The following is a 21,487-nucleotide window of genomic DNA, read 5'->3' as shown; positions in this document are numbered from 1 at the left end:
ATACCAAATATTATTTATCTAATTTGTTGCATTTTTGATGTATTATATTTATAAACTCATGAATAATTTGATTCATATCTACATTAAAATATGATTAATGTCTACAATTTTAGTGGTAAAAATGTGTGCCAAACGTCAATTTAAAAGTTTGTTGAAATTTTTGAACTGTCATATTTATATTGGCCAATAGGAAGATTTCCTGTATTCTAAGTTCGTCCAAAATTTGTTAGAAGTCTCTAATTTTGACTGAATTGCCATATAACAAATTTCACTCTTCTAGTTTGAGAGATATAATTCTACAGATTGTTTTTCTTGATTCTGGGAGAAGTAAAAAATATGAAGATTCATCTGAATATTTATATTGAAATTTCGATGTCTGCATTACTTATTCTATATGTATATATTGTATGTGAGAAAGAAAATAATAATTCTTAATATATAAACTCATTTACTTTTCATTAACAAAACTCTTCTGTGAATAATCTCATAGGAAAATTCTATTCTTTCCCTCTTTAATTTTAACAATGTTAATATATTTTGATTACATTAATCTTAATTTTAAAATATTGCCCTCTTCTATTTTATTTTGGTTGCAGTTTGTGACGAACAATTTCAATAAATAATAAAATAAAAAGAAATATCACATATTGGTCATAATTACTTGAATGTTAATGTAATAGTTAAACATGTGATTTTATAAATGTGTGCTTTTATTGATTAAATAATTTCAAACCAATGACATGAAAGCCTTTTAATTACAAATGTAACAAATATATTTAAAAATTCTAATCTACAAGCACTTAAATAAATAAATAAATAAATAACACATGAGATCAGCCTTTCTACTTTACATTACAATCAACAGCAGGCATGAAATGAATGTAAATTTATTTTGAATAGAATTAATTGTATGTTGATTGCTTGGATAGGTTATTTTAGGGTTACTCTAGATGAAAATATATAATATGTATTTTATTAAAAATATTTAATTAATTATCTACTTTATACCTCATAGTAATAAAGAGAAAATTTATTGAAATTCTGTTTAATAGTTTAGAATTTTAACATATAATCAGTTTATTTATTTATTTGAATAAATTAAGATTAATTTCTTAAAAGCAGAAAACTGCTTTAAATATTTTAAAAATAGAAATGATTTATTTTCACTGAAAATTCATTATAGATATTTTCACATCCAAAGCATATAAAATGCAATTATAATATATGGTATAATAAATGCAAACATGCATCAAGCATAATTTTTACAGACTATTTTGCAAAGCTGATCTTAGTGAAGGTTTAGACAATGTATTAATGAATAGTTATTTCTTTTACATGTACAAAATTTTAATTGTGAAGAAGTTGTAACTCTATCAATGTAGTGTTCTTTGTATTAAAAAAATGCATGCAAGTAGCTTATGAAAAGTAGAGCAGGAAATATCCTTTTTTTTTTTTTGCATATCATTTTAGATTATAAAAATCATATAATTGCAAAAAACTGAGCTAATGTGATCATTGCTTTCGTTTTACATAAGTACACATAACTGCTTAAGTGAAATGAAAGCAAATTTGTATTATTAATGGGTAGGATTTCAATGCATTTAAAGAAAACAAACCGTAGGAGCTTATTGTATTCAACATTTCTGTAACAAATCAGTGAAATCTTAACTCTAAGTTCTTGCAAAAAATTAAAATGGGGTCAATTCGTGCGATATTTAGTCGCTTAATAAATATTGTCGTAAAATAAAATAAATTTGCAAATGTTGCATAATATTATACAATATGGAATTTACAATATTGATTTCAACATGTTGCAGAACATTATAAAACAAAGAGCATAAATTATTTTTTTCACTGTATTATATGATATTCAGCATTTGAAAAAAAAAATATTTCAGGGCATTATTTAAAATAATATCTTGTATTATTAATTAATAAGATGTATTCTTTTCTTCTTTTTCTTCTTCTTTTTTTTTTTTTAAATTACATTTTTGAAAATTTAGTTTCTTGGATGTATTGTTATATATTATACAACATTGTGGTATGTAATATTGTGTACACATTATACAATAGTAACTTTTGAAACAAAGTGGATGAAAGGCAAACATTCGTCTTAAATACAAATAATCTATAGTAACACTTGCATTGTGCCACGATCGTACATCAATATTCCTCCCGAAAAAAACATTCGGCAGACTTAAAATTAACCAAATTATCGATCTCTTGAACATGAAGTGACTCCATTATATTTTGAAACAAAGTATAAGTGGTATGAATAGATGACCATGCATGAAAATGCTAGCAAACTTCAAAAAGAAGTGAACAAAAGCTTTATAATTTTGTTTCAGATTGCAATTTTTCTAACGATTTCATTCTTAGGGAATTACTATTTCGTAGAATTTAAGGAAGAATAATGTCAATAGAACAAATATTTTAAGTATATAAACAGGTTCATTATATAAAACATACACTTGCCAAGAATGCCGCAATAAACGCAAAAATATTCATTCTACTGGCTTTTCCAGATCAACTGGATCAGTTCGTTTTATCGATCGTGTTTCGACTAGAAATAAATAATAAATTAAATTAACAAGTAGTATAAAAATGAAATATTGACAAAACTTGAACTTCAGCAAATCACTCGAGACCATATTTGCACATGGGGCAGAAAGGACGCTCTTTTAGGCATCTTCTTAAGCAATCTCCATGAAAAAAATGATGACAAGGTGTGACTCGTGCCCATACCATCGATTGTAGGCAAATGGCGCAGACATCATCATTGTCACTCAACTCTTGCGCTGTGGCATATCTGTACTTATCAATGCTCGATTTTTCCTTCATCAGAGCTTGCCAATAATGATCCATATCTTTAATGCACATGTAGACGTTAATGAAGCTTGCTGATGTCAACAGAATCCAGTTTTCATGAGAACATATAAATACCAGAAGAATCATCAAACCAGAAGCGATCGAAGAACAGATCCGTACCAGAACAGGTGTCCAGAGGCTTTCCAAGCTTTCAAAGAAGTCGCACTTTAGGTAAGTTAGTAAGGAGGGTATCTTTTCTTGACAAGTTCTTTCTGTGAGCGTGAAGTAAAGACCTGTTATGAAAATATACAGCCAAGTAGGATTGAAGTGCTCTAGACCTTGTTCGAGTCCAAACACTAACAGCATAAACACACCAGTCACCACAAAAGTGACTGCCCTCGTGAATTCTAACATGACTTTGGTGGCTGTCATGGCAAGATGGCGTACGTTGGAATGCTCAGAGATAAACACTACTGGCGTCATGTCCTGCAGATAAACCAGTCTTTGAGTGTATATGAGGAGATAGCAGATGACATTATAAAAAAGAAGTGCGTACAAGCCAGTCAGTTTCTCTTCTGGGCAAAACCAGCGATCACAGAGCATGAAAAACATTATCTGATTGATAAGACTAGCTATGGCCTCTGATCTCTGAAGAGTCTCTGTTCTATTTCTCCTTTCCCGATTCATATTTAGGCAAAAAGCTCACACTGGCAACAACAAATTGATGAAATTGTGTCTGATTTTTATATCGGAGAAAAATGTCGCAAGGATTCTTCTATGTCAAGAACGAAACTGCTTGTTGTCCACTAGATTAAGCAAAAGAAAAACTTTCATCGTGATACCTGCAAAGAAAATGAAAATATATTATTTTCAATTTAGTTTATACAATTGTATGAAAATATGGGTAATTTATTTAGTGAAATTTTTTGTATGACCAAGAATTGCAGTCACTTATTTTTTTCTAAGAAATTCAAATTTAAATAAACTTATAAGTTAACTAGTCAAACATGTTATATGTCAAATTCACCGTCCTTATTTAATATTCAAATTCAGTCTGTATTTTGGAGGACAAAAAAAGATGTGACGCCACAAAGTGACAATTTGCATTATGTTGAGTTATATGAACAGTAATGTTTGTTTATATTGCCAGAGAACATAAAAGAATTGAAGGGATTATTTGCTTTATTTGCGTGTCATCAACGATATTGTGTTTCAACGATATTGCAATTATATAATTAAATATTGCAATCCATTTTAACGTTTTTTATTCATTGTAATTTAACTTGCCCTTCACCTCAATAATTGCATTCAATGAAGTATTCTATAACTGATTTGTTATTCCGTTTCAGTTTTTTTTTTCTCTCTCTTTACAAATACTTATTTTTTTGCACGACGGAAAAAATTGTTGTCCAGTTGCTTTTATTTTGAAATCATTTCAATGAATTCCAACTATTATTCCTGATATGATAAAGATATTGCACAAAATTTTTATGATGGTTCTCAATTATTGCAATATTATAAAAAATATTGAAGAGAACTTGTGCCACTGAGGATTACCGAACATGTAATTAATAGCATTAAATGATAAAATAAAATAAGCCAAATTAAACAAATGACATTAAAAATTCATATGCTGTTTCTTAATTGTCAAAAATTCTCAAATCAAATCAGAAGATTTTTCTTTCAACATATTATGTCAAAGGTAATGATAAGTGACAAAATAAATAAGATTTCAAAATGGTAAAATGAACCTAAATAAGTAAAATAACCTGATCTTTGAATTGGAACCAAATTTTTACCGACTTTTTAATAACCGAAAGCTGGGCTATGTATATTAAATTTAATTTATAATTATGTAAAATAAACTAATTGTATTTATCAGATTTAAATTATAAATTTTTTTCAAAATGAAACATTCTTTATCATTGAAAATTAATTAAGTTATACCAAAATAGGCTGTGGAAATTTAAGAATGAATAACAAATACGATTTTAAAGGCAATAAATATGGGAAAAATTGGAGTACTGACATTCTCTCTCTCTGTATATATATATATATATATATATATATATATATATATATCGTTATTTATCGAGTAGGGATCTTTTAATACGATAAGTCTAGTTGAACAATTTCGAACAGAATCAAAGAATTCCAAGACAAACAAAGCATTCTTTTAATTTGAAAAGCCCGGTGATGGATGTTCTTCCAACTCATCAGCGACATTATTTTTTATGTGTTTCGTTTGGCATCAAACCATGGCACTTCACTTCTGTGTGCATTCTTGACTGTTGCCTTTCGAAACTGTTCTTTTCATCGTCAGACATTTTAAAAGGTTCCAAAGAGTCATGAGGAAGAATAGAACCATCCGGACTGGGTTCACTGAACGAATCTTTTCTCCGTAACAAGTTCAATGCAGAGACGTTATCTTGCGTTCTTTTGTGAGAGCACTGGTCTTAGGTTTAGAATGTTTTTTTTTTTTTTTTTTTTTTTTTTTTTGAAAAAGCAGAGTCATTAACGATTATAAGAGAAATTCAATTAACAATATAGGTTACCATGAGAAATTTATCTAAAAAATTAACATAAATTAAATCAAAGATGAAATGTTAAGTATTATTTACTTAACATGTTATAAATGAACAAAAATAAAAAATGCGTCTTAATTTATTTTTAATTTTTTTTAAAAGAGTGGCCTTTTTTAAAAAGAGAAAAGGGTGATTTCTTAAAAAAGAATTGTTCCAGCTGTGGACGAAGAATTCATTTCAATGTTATCAATTTAATTTAACGCAAAGTGAAAGAAGGTATTTTAAAAACAAAGAGTTTTTTTTTATCGTAAATTAATAGAAACAATTTAAAGCATAGAATGTACGAAAGATATTATTGCACCTAATCTTTTTTGGAATAAGCTGAAAAGAGCACTTTTTTTTTGTTTTGAGTTGTTTAATGTAACCTCTTTTGATTGATTATTAATTTGTATTTTTTTTTACGCGATTTATTTACTGGTGAAATTATTGCAAGTTAAGTCATTCAACTTCTTGAAAATTCACGTAATCCTTGGAGAAAATAGATTTTCTTTTTGTTTCACATTCTTTATTTCAAGAATGTTGCATGCAAGAGGTGAAAATTTCTTCAGTGTACAATGTCACATTTGGAATGAATTTCTCAATGGCTGTTGAGACGCGAACGATCTTTCGCAATTAGTGAATCCTTTAGAAACTGCATTCCTTAATGTTTCGAAAAGTTGGCAGAAAAGTAGAGTTAGTTGCGCTCCATCTAAATACAATTTGCTTACTAGTCGCCATTTAAAATGCCAAAAATATGCTTATTTTGCGTTCATATTGAAGAGCGCTACAAAAGGAACTATTTTTTTTATGAAAAGAAAAGCAATTAGAAAGGCATTTACGACTATAGCTATTGATGATTAATTAAATTAAATCTTTTCTTCAAAAAGATTTCGAAGAAGCATGTGAAAAAAGAAAAGTAATTGATTATATCACCTATAAAATCTCATAAATGATAAATTATGATTTTACAGTTTTTTTTTATGTTGAGATATAACATGAGCATCATAAATCATCAATATTTAGAAACGTAATTTCTGTAAATATTTGTATAAGAATTTTACAAATCTCTTAAAAACAAGATATTTCTTTAAAAACTTACATGGTTTGAATAAATAATTATTCAAAATTGTCTAATGAAAATAAATAATTTTAGAAGTAATAATTTAACATTGTTTGTAAAATCATAAATAATTTTAAAAGTTCAATGTTGTATTATTTTCATACTTTGTCGGTATCTTGAAAAATTATTTTGATTTTATATTAAAAATTTTTTAAAATTCCCATATCCAGTATCATGTAATATAAGAAATAGATTGTTGGTTCCAACTAAAATTCGATAATTATCAAAGGAGCTCATTGAAAAGGATATATCATTTAAATTTAATAAAGGAATAAAATGCATATTAAATGCTAATTAACGAATTTTCTATGACTTCTTTAGAGATTTTTTTTTTTTTTACTCATTGAGTTTAATAACACGCAATTTCTAAAATATTTATATGAATTGTCTTGGAGACAATTTACACAAATCTTTTCTCGAGACTTTTTGAAATTTGAAATTTGCGGTTGTTTTTTTATAAATTAATAAATTCTAAAAAATAAATATCGATAAATTTTTCCGCCAGATATTGCTACATCATGCATTAACTACGATCGTAAAGTTCAATTAAATTTACCTTACTCGAACGAATATAGTTTATGACTGTTACGGAATTATTGCAACTGTGAAATAACAAATATTCAGTAGGAATAAAATCCTAATATAGTTTTGTCAATTTGCATTGTATTTAATATATTGGCTGCGACAGAATTTTTTAACAGTTAAACAAGAGATTATTATTTATCTTATTTCTCATAAACTCTACTGCATGACCGATTTTAGTTCTCAAGAATATTTAAATATTACACATCTGTTGTAAATAGTGTTACTTTTTAATGAATGAAATTCATTTTTTACGAATATATTTAATTTCTACTGAATATTTGAATATAATAGATATATTTTAATGAGCATATAGGATTTTTTCTTCTTTATGAAGAGCTTTTCTTTTTTCTCACTGCAGTTTATTTTCATATTTTGGTGTTTCATACTTCTAAGTTTTTGTTATGATACACAAATATTTGATAAAAAAAATTCATTTTTGTATTTTAATGAAACAATAAAAGCCTTTTAATGAAGCATTTAAAGCCTTGTTATTATTATTATTTCTTATATTTTAATGTTTAATAGATTTCATAAATATTATGACAAATATTGTGGAATCTCGTGATCAGTTTTTTTTATATTTTAATGTTTAATAGATTTTATAAATATTATTACAAATGTTATGGAATCTCGTGATCAGTTTTTTTTCGCAAATTCCATACTTGCTGATGAAACTTGAATGGAATAAAAATGAATTTTAAATTAATCTACTGTCTGAAAATTAAGTTATTAAAATATTAATACCGTGCATTGTGAACGAAAATACAAGTGTATAAAATTTGAAAATCCGCATGAAAAATTGATTATAAAATTGCAAAAATAAACTTGTGAAGCTGACCGAGTATGTGAAAAATTGATTACAAAATTGTGAAAATAAACTTGTAAAATGGATCGAGCAAGTGAAAAGTTAATTACAAAATTATGAAAATAAATTTGTAAAATGGATCGAGTATGAAATATTGATTACAAAATTTCCTTTTTACGTAATTTAAGAAATCATATTCAATTAAAGTATGTAAAAAGATTAGAGGGATGACAAAAAGAATAAATTAGACAACAGTAACAACATCAAAATGAATTGGTATCAGTTATAGAATTAATGAAACTTCTCCCTTAAACACGTTCCATTAAAATCAAATAAATCTTTGTGGAAAAGTAATATTAGATGTCAAGGACAATTCATTATTTTTTCCCCCTTTCAAATGATATTTTCAATTCCTTTTTGTTCAATTATAGCATTTTTATTTTTTTGAGGAAAAAGTTAAAGCAATTTAAATAAGAATTACATTTGATCAAGGAACAGATAATCCAATCTATTCAGGAACATTTTACGAAACGATTTTATTATCTACTTTAATATGAAGATAAATGGATAATTTGGTAATCAGAGAAAGAAGAAGGCTGAATAAAAGCAGAAATATACAGCACACAACAATATCCATCATGATACCTTCATAAATAACAGAAATAAAGATAATTTAAATTATGGGAATCTTACGATTAAACAGGATGCAAATAATCGAATACATGTTGGCTACAGAAAATCTTATTTATTTTCACAACTGAAATGAAAAAATGGTGCCTTAGTAATTGATGTAAGGTTAATTGAATGAATACTTTATACTTGATCATCATTATTTGCTCGGGAATAATTGTGATTTATTAAAAAAAAACTTATACAAAAGGAGAGTCAATTAAATTAATTCGAAAATAAAGAAAGCCAGGATAATAGAAAAGGAATCTTCAAGTATGTGCTAGAAACCTCCTGCAATGTCACCAATATTTATTCAGCGTGAAAATAACTGCGACTTACCAACAAAGACGTATCCACAAATAGGAAGCATAAGTTTTTCGCTACCACTCACTTCGACGGAAGTCTAGAAATTGGAGAAAAATCCCCCGAGTTACGCACCTAAGTTTGGCTGATTGCATCACCACGCCAAGCCACACGAAAGCGTCACTCGTCAAACGTAGTTTATTTCTGAGAGTGTTGTACTTTAGGCAGACCCGACACACCCTTCCCTCTCGCCCGAAATAAACGACGAGCCCACGTCACCACGATTCACGTGGAAAAAGCATCAATGGAAAAGACACAGTTGAAACGATCCATTCGTTTCCAGGAAGACTTATTTAGACTTTGCCACCCACTACAACAAAAATATATACTCCAAATCATCTTGCCATTTAAGCCAAGTCAGTTGTATAAAGCGTAGGTAGAAAATTTCACAGGCAATTGAGTTTTTATCTTTTCCGACGATCAAAAAATATAATCTGCATAATTTCAGGGACCAAAAGGGGATATCTACGATTCTGACATACATTTTATGGAACTACTCTGACTGGCAACCCAAATCCTAATTTTCTGGAATCATTACTTATATTCAGAAAAAGTTTCGTAATCGTTAACAAATTGGCTTGATTTTGATGAAACCCCACTTCTCAGAATCTGAAAGAATATTTCATCAAATCATCAAATCCCCCTGTATATGTGAACATATTAACTCAAACAAGAATAAAGTGGATCAAATTCGACATCCGTAAAACTGTCTTCCTTGTAAAGACACTTACTGCACAGGGAAGCAATATCGCACATTCCTAACAATATAATTGCTTATTAACTAGTACTTCTGACTATCAAAAAATAGGTTTCTTAATCATTTTTAGATTTGCAAAAACGAAGAATTTTCTAAATGCATTGTTTTCAGGATCCCATTTGGGGGACAGGACTCATAATTAAAAAAGCAAATTTCTGAATCTCTCAACAACACAAAAATATACAATTTTATCTTTCTCTAGTTTTGAATTGATTGCATTAAAAAAGGTTTTATGAAACGCCGTCAGAACAGGAAAGAACCAATTTCAGTAAATTGTGAGATTATTTGAATGACTTTCGTCGGCTCCGATTGAACTCCGCACGTCATATGGAGAAAGCAATAACAAAGAGATAAATGATGATTTTATAAAGTTACATACGAACAATCAACTGAAACAAAACTTAAAAGATGACACTTACGACTCTCAATCTTTTTCATATCTTTACTTTCTCATCCAAAAACTTACTTTCTCATAAGCAAAAAAAAAAAAAAAAAAAAAAAAAAAAAAAAATTATAATTGTAAAAAAATTAAATTTACATAAAATTTTTTCCTGAGTTCGAAAAACACATTTTCGAAATTATGTTAAAAATGAAAACGATAACACAAAAATACAAATAGGTATATTTATGAAAAGTGATACATTGTCTTGCCATCAAAATCATAGATTTCAATTAAATTTTATAGAAAACAAATTAAGAGATGTCCATTCTTATGTTTATAAATGTGAATGCAGTTTGTCACATAGCTTTATTATTAATATTCTATGTATGTATCCTGTTTTGGAATAAATCAGTTGCAAAGTTTGATTATTTATTGGTATGTTTATACATATGAATGCTATAATCAAAAATGCAAAAAACCTTTATTTGTTTGAAATAGAGAAAGCAGCCCGAAAATCAAAAATAGTATACTTTTACTATAGTATAAAGAACAAGCTATGAAGTTTTGTTTGGCAATATGAAACACACTATGAGGCGTCTTTGGCTCGAAAGCCGTATTGTACCTTCACCATCTAACGCTCTTAAAATTCCTTGGTTATCCAGGAACCAAAGAAAAAAATAAAAAGAACAAAACACTAAAATATTCGGAAGTAACGAAAAGAATCTTTTACGTATTTGAACTTCTTTAACCTTTAACAGCTAAAGTTATTTTTAACCTAGTCAATCGCTGACGTAACCGCTTTCATCACTATTATTGGAGATTAGCCCCATAGAAGAAAAAGTTTTTTGAGTGTCGCTCATTAAGTTCAATTCATTTTATTTAAAGGAACCCAATCAGGGTTTTGAAAAAAAAGAGCACTTTTACATTTAGCGTTAGTGTAGCAGAGTTTAGTTTTTGAGCAAACCATTAAGTATTCTTATTCAAATTCTTTTCTAGTTTCATAAATGAGTGGAATCCTTATTTATTTGAATGCTCAGTTTAAAGACCTGTAAAATATTTCATTTTTTTTCATTTAGAAATAAGTTAAGACTGAAATATCTTCACTTATACTTTTATCGTAACTATATAAAGTGAAATAATTGCGAACCATGCTCACAATTATTATACTTGAATTTATTAATATATTTCAGAAACATATTTATGAGAGATTTTAGATTTCGAAATAGTAAATGCAATAAAAATAACTCTGCAGTATATCAATAAACGAATTGTTCCCCATTTCGCAAACATGCCAACGTTTAAACCAATTACGATTTTATTTTAATTCACATCTAAATTTACGTGAGAGATCTCTCTTCTTAAAGTTTTTGTTAAGTAATTTACTAAAATAAATTGGACAAAAAATAAAAAGAAAGAAATAGCTGAATATAGTTTCCTTCGGCCTACCCCAATATTTTCCTAACAAAAATAAAAACTTCATAAATCATAACAAAAACGGAAAATTACATCTTAAAGAATACTTGAGGGAAATAATTGATAGCCATTTTCGATAATATTTCAACAATTTTTGAGTTTTATCAATTATTTCCATTTTATGTAAAGCTTATTGACTTTTCACTAACTATACATTTTGATTTTCCAAATATAACGAAAACACTAATCACTCATTCAAACGTAGCTTTTTTTTCTGAAAAGCATTCATCACTCCTAATGTTGGAATTATGGTTTGAAATGTTATAGTTGTTTCAAACTATAATTCCGACATTAGTATTGTTCTTCCATATATAATGTCGACATTACTAAGCGCACTTCTATACTTAGCTTAGTATTATTTTTCTTAATTTGTATAATTCATTTATTTTAATTTTTGATGTCCGACAATAGTATAGAGGAGCGTAGTATTAATATTGATATAGTTATATTATTTATTAATTTATTTTATCATTATTAACCTATTTATAACCTAATTATATTAGGTCAGTAATTAATAACCTAAGGTGTCTATAATATGCTGCATATGACGGGCCAAATACATCCTTTTATGTGGTATTTACTTTTAGGTGGAATTTTCACTTCAAGAATCTGAAAAACATGCCAGATTTTATTTTCATGGAAGTACGGTTGGTAGGTTCAAAGAGATTTCTAGATATGATTACGCCACCGTACGAACGCGCTCCCATTAACAGGAATGGGTTTACTTGTCAAGTTATTTAGGGGTGCTGAGTAAAAAGTAATGAAGGGGGGAGAGCAAAACAAGTGAAACTCTTCGCGCTAAAACGCTTTCGGGGGGGGGGGGAAGGAATCTGGCTTAAAAGTAACAAAGAAAATGGAAAAATTCGGTGTAAATAAAAATGAAAAAGTACTCTCTACATGCACCAATAATTCGTTCTAGTCACTGGATGAATAAATATGAATAACCTAGAATGTTTTTTGGTTTGACTTAATAATGGTTTAGTTTAATAAAAGCACAAATATAAGAAAAGGTTCTTTATAGAATAGATTAATTATCAGAAGACAAAAGTCCTGCATTACGATAAATGTTTAAACTGTTATGATCATCATTGCATTTTTTATATAGTGAGAACCGGTTTTCGAATTAAAATTCAATACAGCAACATCCCGTCATCCTCTCCTAATATCAACTGAAATTTGAATTCTAATGTGCAATAATCATCATTTCTTTTTAATTTTGAAATAAATATCACAGGCATTTAATAAAAAAAAGTTGATATATTTTTGCATGTCCAACTCAGAAATGGAACTAAAGAATTAATTATTAAAGATTGGCAGGAGAGAGAGAATAATTTCATCAAGGGTATAACTACCTATCATCATTTTAAAAATGTTTCTGCTAACCAAATTGAAGGCGATTTTTATTTTTTTCAAGTATATACTGGACATGGTGTATTTTCTGTATATCAAAGCCGCTTCTTTGACAAAAGTTCGACTTCAGTGTGGCACCGAAGAAGGCTTTATAAATAACGCGAATCAAAGCATGTGCACTATGGCGAGAACACAGACTATGATGGCCAAGAAACTGGATGTCTCTTGACGTCGGAGAACTCTTCTATTAAGGACATTTCACAAAACTCTTTAATCTTTTCCTAATGTAAAAAGTTAACATACATTTAATGTATATAAGGCATTCTTAATGTTACATAATTTAATATGTAATGTAAAAATGTTTTCTTTTTTCTGAACCAATATGTGGTCTCTCTAGAGGGCCCTTTGTTGTTTGCAAGTGTCCAATATCATCAAATATCATTTGCACCTTCCAGCTAGATGGAATTGCTTTTCGGTATCCCCCTCAAGTGTCCCACATGGCCTCTGGCTAGGTCGGAGTATTGCTTACATTATTATATTTTTGCATGATTTAAAAAGTTAAATATTTTTCTGTACTGTTATATGTTTTGGATAGTTATATGAAGTTGAAGAGGGTTAAATAAATAAAATATTTCTGAACTGACTTCTAGAAGTGAAATATATTATTATATGCACACTTTGATACTACCCTAGATTGAAATGTATTTAAGTTTTTATTTTTTATGCCATATACGCAAACTTCCTCTCCGTAAACATTCAGTTCATATGTATTCGAAATTTCTTATCTTTTTAAACATTTTCAATAATCCTTTAGTTACTTCAAAATAAGACAATAATTCAAAGTTATCATAAATTATTGAATGTAATTCAGGATAATAGTATATCAGGAGAAGCAATCCAGATTTAAGCATGGCTCTAAGATTTTGGGTGAATATAATTTTGATATGAAATCTACTGATCACACGCAAAGTAATAAAACAGAATATTGAGGAGCTTTTTAAATGTTATTCTACAAGGAATACAGGGATTCTTTGTTTTAGGTCACTAATATAACAGACTTTTATTGTATTCTCCCGATCTCTGATGAACCATGTTATAAAACAAGACAGAAGTGGCTAATGTCGTGGAATCGTGCGGACCACGGATCTGCAATCTCAGACAATCCATCTTTCTGAAATTTTGGAAGAAGAAAAATAGAGAAAAGTGCTCATTCTCGATAAGATTACTGTTCTAAATATTCTTTCATTTAAAATAAAAGAATATTGCTACGGTATTAACTCGTTCCTCCTTTTTCCAGCTCTGAAAGAGGCTGAATGATTCAAGACCAACATGTATGGCTTAACTACCGAAAACAAAATAATCAATAATATAAAAATACAACCAAAATATTTAATACAATAAAAATAATAAAAAAATCACTGTTTTGTTGCACAATTCTCTGCCCTGGAAAGTATTTCCTAGGAATTCAGTGTGGTTTTCATCTAAAGAGGACAAACTATTAAAAAGTGCTTTAGCAAAGAGGTTTCTTATCTTTGCAGTTCTCAGTAAAGATTATCCCCCAGCGCGGGTTGCCAGGATCAACGCCCTGTTCGCGGGGAAGTTGTGTGAAAAAAAAGGTGATGTCCAATCCGACAGTTCTTTGCCCTTATCTATCAACCCAAAGGAGGGTATTAAACGGTAGAGAGAGGGTTACACAACGGCAGCGAGAGGGCGCTGCCAAGAGAAACACCCCGCAGCGTGGCTTGGTGCCAGCAGACGCTTCGAAATTGCGTTATCCCCATTGCCACGTCGACGCTGGACGCCGTCCAATAGTATGCTGCTCGAAACCTGGGTTGAAGATCCGTCTTTTGCGCAGCCAAAAGGGGTGACACGTTGCTTACGTTTTGAGACGGAAATGTCAAAACGATAAAATTAGAAGGACATATTTACTTTGCTGCCTACGATATTTGATTTAACCCTTTTATTAACTAGCCGGATGCACTCCCTCAACGACCTGTTTCTTTCTCCCCTAGAAATCGGTTGCATCATCCATGATAAATGGCGTGGTTCCGTTTGTTTTTCTAAGAGCCCTAAATGTCGCTTTTCCAATTATTTATTTAAGATATATTTATCCTAGTGATACTCTTCGCTTTTTAAAATTTGTCTAAACCAACAGTTATATATTTTGTTTGCATTCATGGTTATAAATGATGCCAAAATAATGAAAGCAATAAATAAATAAAATAAATAATAACAAAAAAAGTGAAATAAACACTCAATTACTCATTGCATTCTACTGTCATTTTTAACAGCGTTGTCTGATTTCCTCCTATACATTTCTACATAATATGATTTCTATTAATGAGCGATTTCATAGATTCAATACACAACATTTCTGAAATTGCGTACTTCAAGTTTACACAGAAGAAACTATGTCACATATTCTATTTCATTACCAGAGGTTCTGTGATCCATGCATCTAATTCTTAAAATAAATTTCTTATTTGAACCTTTTTGGACCCAAAGCTGCTCTCAAACGCCTGTTAAATTTGCACAAGAATATCAAAATTCATTTTATGGTGTATTTCTGTCAAGCGTTAATTACATTACCATTTTAAAAATAAAAGCAAAATATTTATTTTTAATAAATTACTTTTGAATTATAATAATTTATACCATAATAATTACAAGGCAATTGCAGGGGTCTCAAAAAGAGTTGCGCTATGCAAATGAGAGAGTTTTGGTCATTGTATCCAATTTTGGCAACAGTTCCTGCCTAACAATCTGCAACTTCCTGACCTTTAGCACCAGAAACTCTAGTAACTACTGGAAAACAGTTCAGTAAGCAATTATATTCGGAAACTGTAATAGTTGAGGAATTTGAAATGATATTGGTTATTTCCTGTTATTAAATAAAGGTTCATCTCTAAAGGAATTGTTTTTGAACTAGCAGTTAACATTTTATTCCTAAATGTGGGCTTCAGTTTGACAGGATATCACAATTAAATTTTCTTTTTCTTATTCCTCGACTACCCATAGTTTTTTTATAGTTTTTCTTATATAAGTGTATAATTTTTCTCATTTTTACATTCTCATATTTTAAGTGTAGTGAAAGTATTGTAATCGTCAAAAAATTCGTGCGCTAGCTTTTAGCGTATCTCCACGTTTTCGATCTACCCGAATTCGAAAAACACATTCTTGGAAAATGTTTGTTTGTCTGTGACAAAGATAACGCAAAAACGCTTTAAGCTAGACGAATGAAATTTTGTATACGGTTTTAACATAAAATTTTCAGATTCCTTTCAAGTTTTCACCAAAATCTGTTCGCAGGAAACTTGTCTGTCAATCTATTGAAATATACGTTAACACGTTAACTACACAACGAAGATATCTAGATGGATAAATTCGATACATAGATTTAACATCTATAGTGCAGACATCTACCACATTTTGAGCCAAATCCAAGTAAGGATTGAGGATTTATCTACTTACACTTTCAGATGCAAGCAAACGTGACAGCTCAAAAAATGCGATGACTTAAATATATCAAATTTAGTATGTAATTTTGTGACTGTATTTGTTATTCTGTCACAAATTTTATTTCCAATTGCTGGTACAAAAGGCATCCAAAATATTTTTTCGGTGTTTTGGTAGATATGTATTATTGACATCCCAGTACTTAATCGCCAAAAAACTTGCCAAGGATCCCACGATAAATGTAGTAAAAATGCTAAATTCAAGCCAGAGACTAATTTTTCGTAACTATTGCACGCCAATGCCATCGAAAAGGTTTCTCTGGGTTGATACCTTTATTAGATAGTATGTTAGTAAGTTTTAGCGATGCCACTCCTACTGATTTTACTTGTAGCACTTCTAACGATGCCGAGCTTGAGCTTAAAGCAAAAGTTACAATTCTGTGCGATAAAGGTATAAATAGTAACGCCTTATATCTTGAATTGTAAGATGCCATTGGAGGAATTATTTGCTTTGAACGAAAATTTGGAGTACCTCCACCCTTATGAAATCTCATTACAGAGAGAATTATTTTCAGTGACAGATCAATATGTTGGAATAATAACAAATTCTGCAGCTGTACGAGGTCTATTGAAGAAGGACCTGATTAATTTGAGTCGTGATCAGACAGTGCATGAAATACTTTGTGATAATATGCAAGATCTTGCCAACAGGATATCATAAGGGCTCGTTATTCACAAAATTAGAATGAAGGATCATCAAGTCTGAATGCCAGTAAGTCTCTTCACTCACGAATTTGTGACTTTTTGCCTTTTCGTAACTAAATATGGAGAAGGTAAGCTTCTAAGCTAATCTTAAAAAAATTTGAAATCTAGAGTTTGATGAATCTCCACGTTTCAGACCTCCCAGGGTCTGGAAAATGGATTTCTGGAATATCTTTGACAAAGATAGGACATTTTTTCAGCTAATCGGATGAAATTTGGCATATGGTCTTTGCACTAAATTTGTAGATTTCTATGAGAATGTGAGCAAAATCTGTTGAAGACATCTATCTATCTTGCTTTCTAATTATTCGATAATTAGACAGCAAGATAATCTAATTGAATATTAGTTAACACGATAACTACAAAATGAAGAGAGTTAGATGAATAAAATTCGGCACTCAGATTTAATATCTATATTGTAGACACTCATCAGATCTTGAACTAAATCCAACGAACGGTTGAATGTCTGTCTGTGTGTACTTTCAGAAGTATGTAATAACAATAACTCAAAAACATAATGGCTAAAATGTATCAAATTTGGTATATGATTTTGTGACTACAATCTGTATCAAAATTTTGCTTTTAATCGTTTGATTGTTTTTCGATTTTCGGATACTATTAATTTTATGCCAGGGATTAATCGCCAAAACACTCGCCAAAGATAACACGATGGATTCAGAAAAATGCTAAATTCACGCCAACGGTTAATATTTTGCAAATATTGTGCATCAGTGACATGCTACCTGCTTTCTGCCTTACTCAAGGTCCATAATTTTTAGCTGAGGCTGGGAGATAACATTGAGAGAAAGGTTGGGAGAGACCAGTCCCGCCGTTTTGTTTTTGTTATTTCAAATATACAAAGATAAAGTATTGTAATCTTCTAAGCTCGAAAATCTAGACTAGCGATTTTGCGAATCTTTAAGATTCAAAAATTTCCAGAGACCGAAAAATAAGTTTTGAAAATTATGCCTGTCTGTACGTGAACACGACAATTCAGAAACGCTATCAGAGAGAAGGATGAAATTTGGTATTTTGCCATTATATCAAATTTATAGATTTCTATCAAGTTTTGAACGAAATACATTTAGAGGAAATCTATGTGTCCAGTTGTTTGATTGCAAGTGAACTCCATAAAACGTAGAAGAGATAGATAAAATTTAGTACACTAGTTAATCATCTAAAAGGCAGATACATATCAAAATTGAATTATATCCATCAAGGTTTTGATCGTCTGTCGGTTTATATTTTCACAAATATGTAAAAGCGATAATTCAAAAATGGGAAGAATATATATTTGAATTTTAAATATTCGAAATTTGGTATGTGATTTTTGTGAGTACAATTTTAATTCTAGGGTCACATTTTGATTTTAATTGTCCGGTAAAAAAGAGCTCAAAATACACATTCGGCTTTCCAGTACTTGTGTATTGCCTGAATCCCAGCGATTAATTGTTTAATAGAGCTCTTTAATAAACTCTTTTGTTTTGTTTTATGGCGCAAGAGCCATCTTTGGCCATACTGCGCCAACTCTTTTGTAATTATTGTTTGCTAATGACATATTGTTCATAATACAGCAATACATTTATTGAAGAGTTAGGCGAGAAAGTTTCATGAAGACCATTCCCGCTGGTTTCCTAGGATATCGCCTCCGAGGGTTTTAAAGAAAAAGAAATCTTGATGAAACCTTATTAACCGAAAACCGCCAGGATCGTCTGCTGTTTTGGCCAATATTTATATTTTAACTATCATTAAATATGCAACCATGCAGTATACAGAAGAAGTTCTAAATAAAAAACCAACAATGTTGCGTTTAGTTTTTCATTTCATTATTATTTATATAAAAAAAAGAGAAATCTTTATAGACAATTTGTATCCTGTAAAAATATAAATTTGTTTTACAAGCTTTTTTAAAATATAATTTTTTCTATAAATACTATAAAGCGCAAGGGAGATTTCGCGATAGTGAATTATTATCACGATAGTTATTTATTTATTTACTATCGCAATAGTTATTTGTCACTAGTTCCTATTGAATAAAATATTATAATTATTTTAAATCCTTTTATTTATTTGTCACCAACTTGCTACTAAATATATTCCATTAAATTTTATAAAATTTTTTAAAAATTATGAATAATTTCTGGAAAATTTAACTTCCGATGGTTGTAAAATAATTATTGTAGTTTGTTATTTTTCCAGTAGTTACAAAATTTAAAAATTATGTTGAACAACTGATATTATTATTTTAAAAATAAACGAAGTTGTAAATGGGAAGAAAATTTTCAGTGTTATAATTTTTTTACATAAAATAATTTTTTACAATAGAATTATTAGGTAAATTTAAAAAAATACTTACGCCGTACTTACGCCGTAAAAACGTAAACGTAATACGTAAAAAATACTTGAATGGCGCCGTAGGTTAATATGCTATGCATTTTTTACTATTTTCCATATGACACTTATACTGCATAACACAAACAATCTATTTGATTTTTGATCATTGTAATATTTGTTATAAATACTTCCAATTCTGCAAGAAAATTGTAAAATGTAACGATTAAAGAGACATCCAGCTAGCATAAACCAAATCGGATCGACCATGCATCAATTCTTCCCGTAGGAGATACGTCTTGCCATGAGCGTGTGGTCAACAAAATAATAGCACTGTTATTATACAACTCAAGGGAGCTAGAACCCGGTTGCATTCCGACGACTCATTCCCATATATGAAGTAATTTCTTAAGAGAAACATATTAAAGTATAAAGAAGGTTTGGGTGAAAGTTTCCTACCATTTAATTAAATAGTTAATTTTTACAAATAAAGTACATGAATTTTTTCATCCTAAACAAGCCGAGTTAATCAGTAAGCACATTATTAATATAACGAAATTATATATAATAAATGAACACTGACTTAAAAAGGGAAACAACGAAAAAAAAATCAAAGTAATCTTACACATCTATTCCATGAGTCACTGACATTGCACGAAATCCTGAAAGCACCCTTCATTCACCCCAGTTCTTAAACAAACTCAAAAGAATTTTCTCGCGTTACTATGCAAACAATGAACAAAGCAGGGTTCAACTCAGCAGGAGAAGGGGTCAAGATTTAGATGGAACAAATCCCATTTTACAAACAACTTATTTGTTTATGAATAACGAATCATATTCACGGCGTCAAAAGGCACTTCAGCGTCGTTCTAAACAAAACAAAACCCACCTGCCGCGCGGTGCTATTTGCGTCGCGCTTGGCAACCGCAGATGTGTTTACGGTGTTCGAGTGGATGCAACGCATCTTGCTTTGGAGCGTATTGCATCTGGATGAGTTGGGAAATGTTTATATCAAATATGAAGTGAAAATAAGTTGACAGGACTGTTTTTGTGCAGAAAAGAAGTCAAAACACGTCGAAGGTATTTTATAAAAGATAGTTACCAATTCAATTCCATCTAAGTAAGGCATAACTGACAGCTTATTTTATAATGTTGCATTCAAGCCTACTATCAGTTACACTCAAAAGCTATTAAAATGGAAATTGGAAAAGGCTAAAACTTGGTCAACAGCGTGAACATGAATTTTGTATATACTATTGATTATCATGCCATGCACATTCATCTGATAATACCCCCCCCCCCCCAACAAATTGCCATCTATCAACGAGTGGGTGTACTTTCTCGCATACTCTCTAACATTTCAGAGAATGCCTTACATGGTATTGGTGTACAATAGTTACGAAATATTAACTTTGGGCTTGAATTTAGCCTTTTTACTGAATCTATTGTGTCATACTTGGCGAGTTATTTTGCAATTAATCCCTGACATGCATTAATAGTACCAAAAGTCGAATTTGTATTTTAGATACGTTTTTCGCAACCGATTAGAACAAAAATTTGACACAAAACTTCACTTGTAATCATAAAACCCCATACATATATTAATATCTGCGTTTTTGAATCACTTTTACTTGTTTCTGAAAGTAGAGCCCGACGTGCTGTCAACCCGTTGTTGGATTTGGGTCAAAATGTTTCAAATGTCTATGTTATAGATGTTTAATCTATGTGCCGAATTATGTCTATCTTGTTCTCTTCGTTTTGTAATTATCGTATTAACTTATATCCGAACAGATTTTACTCAAAAGGACCCTATACCAAATTTCGATTGTCTAACGCAAAGTGTTTTTGAATTATGTTTGTCACAGAACAGAAAGCCGGATATTTTCCACAAATTTGTTTTTCGAACTCAGGAAGTTCTAAAATGTGGAAATTCGTCAAAAATCTCGAATTCGAATTTTTTGACGATTACTATATTTTTTCTATACTACATATAAGAGAAAGTAACAAGCATTAAAAACATTAAAAATAATTAATTTTTTTTAAAAAAAATTCTGCCTTTCTTG

At 29.8% G+C, this 21,487-nt stretch overlaps 1 protein-coding gene across 2 annotated transcripts; it reads right to left on the bottom strand.

Annotated features, from left to right (window-relative positions):
- Positions 1–2,416: 2,416 nt before the first annotated feature.
- Positions 2,417–20,204, bottom strand: LOC129984528 (uncharacterized). Of its 2 annotated transcripts, none has more exons than XM_056094429.1 (2): positions 20,050–20,204; positions 2,417–3,650 (listed from the first exon to the last, which is right to left on the bottom strand). In XM_056094429.1, exon 2 carries the CDS (start codon positions 3,493–3,495, stop codon positions 2,638–2,640), a length of 858 nt encoding a protein of 285 aa, XP_055950404.1. In that variant the 5' UTR covers positions 3,496–3,650; positions 20,050–20,204; the 3' UTR covers positions 2,417–2,637. The 2 variants fall into 2 exon arrangements, with proteins under 2 accessions (XP_055950404.1, XP_055950403.1); XM_056094428.1 differs by lacking the exon at positions 20,050–20,204 and adding an exon at positions 8,891–9,057.
- Positions 20,205–21,487: the final 1,283 nt, after the last annotated feature.

The sequence above is a fragment of the Argiope bruennichi genome, chromosome 9 (assembly GCF_947563725.1).
Source record: "Argiope bruennichi chromosome 9, qqArgBrue1.1, whole genome shotgun sequence".
Lineage (NCBI taxonomy): Eukaryota > Metazoa > Arthropoda > Arachnida > Araneae > Araneidae > Argiope > Argiope bruennichi.
This window is presented reverse-complemented; position numbering and strand designations above follow the sequence as displayed.